Source organism: Cibotium barometz, chromosome 24 (assembly GCF_041138505.1).
Source record: "Cibotium barometz isolate CiBa-2024 chromosome 24, ASM4113850v1, whole genome shotgun sequence".
NCBI classification, from domain to species: Eukaryota; Viridiplantae; Streptophyta; class Polypodiopsida; order Cyatheales; family Cibotiaceae; genus Cibotium; species Cibotium barometz.
Genome location: NC_141069.1, coordinates 4966932 through 4976505, shown reverse-complemented (window position 1 = coordinate 4976505; position 9574 = coordinate 4966932). Strand labels below are relative to the sequence as shown.

At 41.0% G+C, this 9574-nt stretch overlaps 1 protein-coding gene across 4 annotated transcripts; it reads left to right on the top strand.

Annotated features, from left to right (window-relative positions):
• The first annotated feature begins 6636 nt into the window (after positions 1–6636).
• On the top strand, positions 6637–8564 carry LOC147624825 (putative BOI-related E3 ubiquitin-protein ligase 3). 4 transcript variants are annotated; one of them, XM_086818052.1, is made up of 5 exons: positions 6681–6869; positions 7040–7151; positions 7182–7236; positions 7349–7761; positions 7903–8564. In XM_086818052.1, the coding sequence occupies exons 1-5, from the start codon at positions 6823–6825 to the stop codon at positions 8488–8490; spliced, it is 1215 nt and encodes a 404-aa protein (XP_086674178.1). In that variant the 5' UTR covers positions 6681–6822; the 3' UTR covers positions 8491–8564. The 4 variants fall into 4 exon arrangements, with proteins under 4 accessions (XP_086674176.1, XP_086674175.1, XP_086674178.1 ...); XM_086818051.1 differs by having other exon boundaries at positions 7346–7761; XM_086818050.1 differs by having other exon boundaries at positions 6637–6869; positions 7040–7236.
• Positions 8565–9574: the final 1010 nt, after the last annotated feature.

Sequence of the window (9574 nt, the reverse complement as noted above, 5' to 3'; positions counted from 1 at the left end):
TTGTAGCCCATGAGATCCTTTATTTAATCCTTCAAGTGTCTAATGTGTAGAAAACCCTCATAGAGGGGGGTGCGTGTGTGTGTGTGTGTGTGTGTTTACACACCTCTATGTCAGAAACACTTACATCTGGTGAGATAGAATGGGTCTACTAGATTTAATGACAATTCCCTCTTCTTATTGAATGTTTGGTGGTCTAGTTTCTTTACTAAGTCTCTTGCCAAACTAGATGAATAGGCTTCCAAGGCCTTGAACAACAAAGGAATCTCCTACTTTGGTGATATTTGGAGAGGGCATGCTGAAGGGTGGAAAAATTTGTGGCACATCAGAAGCATGTTTTCCATTAATCTCAGGGAAGGGAGGTTATTGAGATGGGTGTTAAGACATTGTGGAAGGGCTAATCATTTCCACTGCCTATAATAGAGAAACTTGGATTAAAGATTGGCTTGGGGGGGTCCACTAGAATCATCCAAAACCAACTTATTATATAAGCACTCCATCGGGTCCTTGAGAAATGTGGTCTACTGCAATCAAATTTGGAGAGTAAAATGGGGCCTCTCTACTTGGCCAAAGAGATTGAAACTGTTGTGGGCAGCTCAAAATACCAAAAAAAGTTTGGCTTTTCATATGGAAAGTGTTAATGGGAGCTCTACCTCTAGGATTCAAACTCATAAAAAGGGGGTTCACTTCTTGGAAATGCCCTAGGTTCCTTACTACCCTAGAGGATGGATGGCATGCTTTTTGGGCCTACCCTGCTTTGAAACCCTTTTGGGAAGCAACGAATAGATAGGTTGGCCAAGCTCTTGGCACTAGACTAACCTAGTCTAAGTGGCTTATTGGTAAGGAAGAGACCAAGGGAGGAGACCTAGCTTTGATAACTACTCTAATTAGATTTACTTGTCTGTGGGAAATTTGGACATCCAAGAATGGTAGGATCTTTAACTCTGATGTTGCTCAAGACTTGGACTGTGTGACAGGTCAAAGCAATCTACAAAATCACCTGCTATGCTTTTGTAAAGGTTATTTGCTTACATAACTATGAAATATGTGAACTGTTATCCAAATTGGGAAAGTCTTGATAAATGTTTTAGAAGGTGCTGACACATATAGAGGAGGTCTAACCTCCAAGATGCTTTTTTTTCAAGTACCCAGGTCTAACCTCCAAGATGCTTTTTTTTTCAAGTACCCAGGTCTAAAGCTTCAAAGCTACCAACCTATGACTCTGCTAGTTAGACGCAAAGATGGCTTAAGAAAACAACCTGTCTACACATTTTTCTTTTTAGGAAGACTAAACTAAATGCTGAAGTCTTGTATAGATTTAGGCTATCATATTAGATAGGAAAAGTTCTCTTTTATTTGGGAAGATGAAAGTGGGACTTCATTGGTGACTTACTGAACTCAAAGAATTAGTTGGCTTGCTTTGTCTCTTTATTTTGAGGTTGTTGCTTTGAGTAAGATTTCCTTTTCTTAATGGTATATATACAAATATTAATTCCCAAAAAAAAACACTTACACATGTGTACTACTTCCAAGGAAGGCACCCATTCTGCAATCTAGTTATACCTCCTTCCAGAAATGTGATTATGAGCCAAGGTCCCCTAATAACCAAATTGGCAAGTCATGGATACCCATAAGCTAATGACTAGGCTCCACTTGGTGGAGCCTCCCCTTCATTTCAAGGTAATCAAGCAATCACCTTGAATCAAGTGTGCTATAGTATTTTCCACTTCACAAAGGTGTGAAGACCCTAAGTATGAATCAACAGTGGCATGATAAAAGAACAACTAAAGTGCAAATGCCTAGCAACATAGATGCTAATTCCATGCTTAAATTAAACAGCACCTTAAGTGTTGTTAACTAAGGCATTTTTACATTCATTCTCCCATCTCACTAAACAATTTGAATTTCAAATCTTCCATACCAAAGTTTCAACCTTACCAATAAGAGGAGTACTAGGGATCACAGAGGGACAAGTTTTGCAAAGGCCACCAATTCATCCAATAGCAAGGCGCATGTGTCCCCATCTATAACAAATCCATATAAACAAGAAAAAATATGTATCAATGTTATAACCCATCCAAGCGAAGAGAACTAGTGGCATCTTATTTTACTTCTCGTGTTAGAATGTGATCATAATTTCATGGCGTGAAGTTTGTCAACAAAATTAAAAGAAAACTTCACTTGATTTTCCCACACCCAACGATCCCATGAGAAGACCCTCATGTAGCACTCTTTATGACCAATTATGCATTTAATAAAAAGCTAATTTCAAAACCTTTAAGAAATCAATCTCCACTACAAGAGCATAAATCTCCATGTTGTTAATGTCATTAAGCATACAATGTCTTCTCTATTGTGGTGCTCTTGGAGTTAAAAAAAGACAACGAGACAAGACAATAAACCATTTTATCAAAATTTGAATGAATGCATTTCAAACTCTTGTGTACAAAGCCTCATAAAATCTTAGTCATTGCATAAACATAACCTTGTCTTGCACATTTATTCTCATGGTCCATAAAGCAAGCATGCATTTCAAGAATCTTTCGGACAACTAAAAGGAGTTGATCAAGTAATAAAAATAGTAAATTAAACATCATCATCTTCAAGTGAAGATATTGTCACCTTCTCTCTCTCTCTCTCTCTCTCTCTCTCTCTCTCTCTCTCTCTCTCTCTCTCTCTCTCTCACTCTCTCTCTCTCTCTCTCTCTCTCTCTCTTCTGTCCATGCATATAATATAAGTCATGGTAAAGAGAGCTTTAAATGAAAATTTTTTTAACCTTTTAAAAGAAAAAAGATTTTGCTAATCCTCTCTCTCTCTCTCTCTCTCTCTCTCTCTCTCTCTCTCTCTCTCTCTCTCATATACTATATAGAATAAGTAGTGATAGCACAAGAATTGAGCTTTATAAGAAAAAAAAGGTGATATGAAAGGATGCGAATGGACAAAGTAGCCCACGGGATGTAAACTTTGCAATGGTGGTGCCTATTACATAAAAAGAACTAAAAAGTATTGAACATTATAGAGAAATAAAGGTAACTAATATGTAGTACAATCATGTGAAACTTGAAAAGGAGCTCCTAATTTATCTTTAGTATGCTAGATGCACTTTTAGTTGATGAATATTGAAGGTATTATATTTAATAAATGGTATAAAAATTACATTTCTACTTAATGTAAAACCACCTCTCATAGGTGCAAGTGTTCATGGCCATGATTGAGGTACACTCCAAGTGCCTTAATTTGTTCTCTTATTTGATTAGAGCTATCAACCTTGTATTTCATTTGTCACCTTTGAGGCATCCTAAGTCCTTACCTATTGGTGATGGGTTATGTTCAAGGGGTACTTAGCTTGAGAAGCAATTTTACTATGTCAAAGTTATTTACAAGAAGAAAAGCATACAACTCTACTTCAACTTTACTCAAATTATCAAATTTACCCCTTTGTGAGACTACATTTATAGCAACCATAAAAGCAATATAAAAACAAAAGAACATTCGTTTAAAAGAGCATTCATTTTAAAAACATTCGTTTAAAAGAGCATTCATTTTAAAACAATTTCTTTTTTGCCAATATTTTATGCATGATTGTGAGTGTGTTTATGCATGCATGTGTGTATGTGTGTGTGTGTGTGTGTGTGTGTGTGTGTGTGTGTGTGTGTGAGAGAGAGAGAGAGAGAGAGAGAGAGAGAGAGAGAGAGAGAGAGAGAGAGAGAGAGAGAGAGAGAGATATATACCGGAAAATTGAGAGAGGAACTTCTTGCATCTATTGTTGTGGACTAGAATCATACAATAATAAATGTATATGGTGGTGCTAAAGTTGAGTTTGGTGGACTCTTTACCACCATGGTTGTAAGGAATTATAACTAGAGTTACTTTTTTGTGAATGTTTCAAGGAAACAACCTTAGTGATTTTCAAGCAAAATGGTATAGTCAAGGTTTTTCTTGGATTAGATACACTAGTGGAGTGCTGAGTGAATGCAAAGATCTAGTATGTGTGCATGATAGTTGATCCTCTATTTAGCTATGATGGTCAATGTAAAGAAACACACGTCTCAAACTTAAATCTTTGTTATTGGTTTCCTCAACTTTCACTCTCAATGCATGTGCATTGTTGTCACCTACCACCCTTCAAGATTAGCAACTGTATGCATGTGATAACCTTCCATGCTTGTTTACCTACCCTTCTTTTAAAGTTGGCAATGCTATGTATGATTGAAGCGTTCTATGCAATAAACAAATGCACCACAATGACCTCAACATCACTCACTTCAATCAGTCTCACATGGGTAAAGAGCGAGTTGGATGACTCTTGCATATTTGGTTACTCACGGAAGTGGATGTTTGATTGTGTATGAGCATCCTTCCATGTGGTTTAACTTCCCTTGCCAGAAAAAGTCACTAAAGAGCAATAGGGGTGAATAGAAAGATGACAAAAGAATATGAAGGTGCCTTCCATTAGACTACCATCTTGGACATCCTTTGAATTTTAGGCCTTCTCAAACCTTTGGAATCCACTTACCAAAAAGTGACTCACACACTCACTAATCATGATGGGCCATGCATGATACCTCTATAAATTTGTGTACTTGGAGATTGCTAGGAGCATGCTTGTGCCTTTAGAAGAAATGTTACATGATGAAATTATTGCAAAAGCTGAAAATGAAGGAGTTTTGTATGATGCTATTTTGATTTAATTACACAAGATTGTCTTAGAAAGTGGGCATCTATAGGATGGAAGGGAGGAAAATTATGAAGTAGAGAGAAGTTTTTTCGATGTTGGGCTTGAAAGGTGTAGCAGTGAAGATCCAATTGAAGTATGATTTGGTGTCACAAACAATGCATGAGGAAAAAACCCCATTGCATAAGATAAACCAAACTTTTTAAGAGGAGAGGCCAAAATGAGAATCCTTGGCTTTTCATGTCAACTTAGCCCTAAGGTCACTTTAAAAAAAGCAACGTATAGTAGGTGTGATGTAAAGATTATATTCATCATTGGCTATAAGTCAAATGATGGAGTTGGGCTCACTTGTCCCACTTTTAAGTTGAAGTAACACACAAGTCACGTTAATCAAGTAGTCTATATCTAAAGTGTTTGAACCCTCCAATGTATGAACCCTTCTTGCATTTTTTCCAACCCGTCCTTATGACCATAACCTCAGCTAATCACCCTACATTTGATGGGTAAGAAAAAAGAGTACAAAAATAATTGCAAATATAGAGCATCCTTGACCTTCATGGCACACATAAAGGTGTATGACTTGATCAAAGGTGTCTAAGCATTGGCACATTGTTTGATGGTATGTAAGGCTTGGATGATCGAAATTGTTGTATTGCACTTCGTGTGGTTAAAATACCATATGGCTCTACCATTGCAAAACAAGAGGACGATTATGAGAGATGCTTACAAGGCAATGTACAATTCTATTTTCAACATATAAACATCATGTATGGTATTTATGAGTACATGGGCTAACTATCCGCAAGTAAGTAGTAATGTGAAAATGCGGTGGTTCTTTTTGGGAGCTTCTAACTTTGTGCCTTTTAGTTCTAAGTGTAGAGGCATGCCAATCTTGCTCACCTTTGGCTTATTATGCACTTGTTTCCATGCTTCCGTGTTGCAAGTTCCATAAGATGTGGTTCTTATAAGATGCAACCTTCTTGGAAGAGGTGGTTGTGGTTCCGATAATGAGTTGTGTAGCACTTGTGTAAGCCGCCCAATGCTTAAGACAAAATGCTCAAATCGTAAGAGCTTACTTTGAAATTAGCACAGTACAAGAGCTATTAAATGGAGAAGGCCCTTAACCCACTTTTGATCTTGGGAGCATGCTTTGAAACAATTACCCTACAAAAGAGGGGGGATTTTCTTTGGGAAAGGCTTCTAGACCATTTGGTGATGCCCCCATGATCAACCCTCCCATATTGTGCTCCATAGCTTTCTTTCTCTTCAAGTGGCAAGCATGATCATGCAAACCAACTTGTAAGGACTCGCTCTTAGATATGACAATTTGGAGTGCAATGCCCCCTCGATGGGGGTGGTTGAATAGGCAATCAAACTTGGCTTCTTCCTACAAAACCGCATATTCTTGGGTTCTATGAGAGCTATGAAAAATGTACTTAAAAATCAAAAACTACCTTTGAGCGTACACCACTCACATATATTAGTAAACCGTGTGAACACATAGGGAAATGGAGCATTTTCATTCTCGCGTGAGCAGGCTCTAAGAAGTTGTGAGTTGAAACCGCCACGGCTGCTGCTGCGGCGAAGGCGAACATCGAGGGTGCGCATGGGAGAGGCGGATACAGAAAGTCTCTCGTCTCTAGAACCACACCACCTAGTCTTTTGGGGACCGCCCGTCCAACGTACTGAAGGGGGGGGGGGCCTCACTCGAGAGAGCAGAATACAAACACACAAAGCAGACCAAGGAAGTGGGACCGGCATGGTGATGGTGGGGACCTCTCCCCGCAAGGTGAACTGATGCCACGCAGGCAAACGGCTTATGCAATGTCTAATATATATATAATATATTTTTCTGGAGGGTTGCCTTCGACTTCTTCCCGGAGTCTTCTCTTTTACTGTCCATAATACATATTATCCTAAGATTTCCTTCCCCGTCACAACAAGCTCCCTCTCCCGCCCGTCACAACACCCAACCTTCCTCCGCTTCAGAGGTCTCCTCCTTGTTTATATCTGTCTGCCTTTCTACGCATTGTTCGTCCTAATTCCCAGCACGTATAGCAGCTTCCTCCTCCCCTCTTGCCACTCCTCCTCCTTCCCTGCCAATCTCCCGAACAGTATATATCTTTTCGCTGCCAAGCTTCTAACGCTTCATGGCAGTTCAAGCCCAACACCCATCGCCTGGCGAGCCTAGGAACAGGTTAGCTTCTGCTAAGCTCTTCGGCCTGCAAAGAAAAGATTGAAAGATTCTACTTATCTTTCATTCAAATGAATAATAATTATGCTGGTTACATGGGGTTCTCGCTCAATAAGGTAAAATCATGCAATCAACACGAAGATGATTTGAGCTCATGCTCTTGGGTCTTGCAGGGCAACGCAACTGTCTGGCCTAGATCTATCTACCATCGATCCAAGAACGCTGCTTGCTCCAATCCCCTATCATGGGGCCTTAGTGGGTGAATGCCAGCAGCAGCAGCAGCAGCAGCAGCAGCAGCAGCAGCAGCAGCAGCAGGTTTTAATGGGAGGGCCTGCAGCAGTGGAAGGCATGCAGAGGTTGTTTCAACATGGTGAGCACCCTGCCCTTTTTTTTTTCTTTCCCTGTGATTGTTTTATATTTGATAGACAGGGGGGTGCCTCTGGTTTTTATTCTTCTTCTGTTTCTTCAATTATTTGCAGCAGCATCAACATTGCCAGTCCCAGGATTGGTGCTTCCAAATTTTGCCCTTTATCAACCGCCGCCACAACAGCAGGCGCCGCCTGTGGCTGTGGGCAGTACTGCATTAACGGGAGGAGCTAGAAAGAGGCGTAAGGAATCCGTCGATCGCCGCTCTCCGCATATGCAGCAACAACGACAGAACCATCTCCAATTAGGCGTAGACCTTAATCAGACGCTGGGAAGTTCTTCTATCGCTGTGCCTCAAGTCGGCGCTAATGTTTCCACGGGCCTGCGTTTGGCCTTTGACGACGAACGCTCGACCGTCACTAGCTCGAGGCCTGAATCTACTCCCGTCGTAGGCATCACCCTCAGAGACGAGCTCTCTGCTCATCTCTCGCAACACCAAGAGGAACTCAATCAGCTACTCAGGGCTCAGGTGAGAAATTGATCTTATGCCAACCATCTCTTGTTGACGAAGGATACCCAACCATTAGCGAGGATTCCCACTGCATTTAAGGTAGTTATATTGGTTTAGTGACAAGTCGATTGCATTAATTGATAATGGTGGGTGGCACAGGCCGAGCAATTGAGGCAAGCTCTGGAGGAGAGGACACAAAGGCACTCGAAAGCGCTCCTGGCAACAATAGAGGGGGATCTTTCCAAGAGGCTGCGAGAGAAGGAGGTGGAGCTGGAGAGGGTAAGCAGAAGGACTTTAGAATTGGAAGATACAGTGAGGCAGTTAAGCATGGAGAGCCAGATGTGGCAGAGCAAGGCCAAGAACAACGAGGCTATGGTGGCCATTCTCAGAACTAATCTCCAGCAGGCTGTACTGGTGCAACATCAGAGCAGGGAGCAGAGCAAACTGGAAGGGTGTGGCGATAGCGAGGCAGACGACGCTGCCTCCGCCTATATCGACGGCAACCCACCAGCACAGCATTCTAGGGCTATGATGACCATGATCAAGTCTGCCCACTTGAACCACTCCACTAACAATAATGAGCTTACATTAATAAGGGCTTGCAGACGGTGCAGGGCCAAGGAGGCCTCCGTCGTCCTGTTGCCCTGCTTGCATCTCTGCCTCTGCATCGCTTGCAAAGACGAAGTAGACAGGTGCCCCATCTGCAGCTCCCTCAAAAGCGCGAATGTAGAAGTGTACTTATCTTGAAACATTCCAAGGAAGTCTCTATGTCAATGGTCATTTGTATCAGGGACTTCTACAATTCATATTTGCATTAGCACTTGCTTTTTGATCCATGGAAATGATCAGTGTCATGCAAGGGCCAACTTTGCACTAATTTCCTCATCACGATCAGGGGAATCCATTCTTCTAATCGAGATTAATGGTGTTCATTCTTTATCACCTTGGCACAATTGTGGAATGGCCGTGTGGGAGCTCGTGCGATTAGCGATCGTTGTGGACGGAGGGGCGATGCCACATTGAAGAGGGATAGTCACAATCTAGGAATGTTTTTTTTTGGTATGTAATGTGGTGCATGCTTGTCAAAACTTGGTGCAAATATTTTGTATTAGACAAGCAAAATTTTTGATATACAAATTTTATATTCTAGGCCTCATCATGTCTATTACATACATGATACGATACCTGTCTCTTGTTCATCTAGCCGCACAACTAAGGGTATGAATAAAAGTCAACTTCATGCTACACCGATGAGCATGAGCGATGGTCCTATTTCCATGCAAAGTAGAAACTTACAATTGATCCACAATAGAACCATTCCAAACCTTAGTAGAGTCTTTATGGGTACTCAAGTAATAGAGCTTCCAAAAGCCTATGACTTTGATGTCATCTTAGAACTTTTGCCAACAATGGGGTAGGTTATGGGATTGCATCGAATGGATAATGAATGAATGGCTATTTGTAGGTTTGCCAACAACCTCATATGTGACGTTTCCAAGTTCGTACAAGACATTCCATTGATGTGCTACAAAACATGTCCTCAATATGGGAGTTGTGGCTCTCATAATTTGACAGAGTATTTGAAAAAGGCTTATATATTAGGGTAACTTAGCAATAATTTTCTCATCACTACTTCGAGAACTCATCCCCCCCATTAGTGAGGAATAATATGCATGGTGGGATGGACTTGTCAAGAGGTGGAATGTCTTTTGTTGGTATGGAATGTGGTGCACACACGACAAAGAGTACAATGTAAGGGGGATGCTTATCAAAACTTGATTGACACACCTCTCCAAATCCATGACAGTGGCCAATGTGTATCAAATGAGCC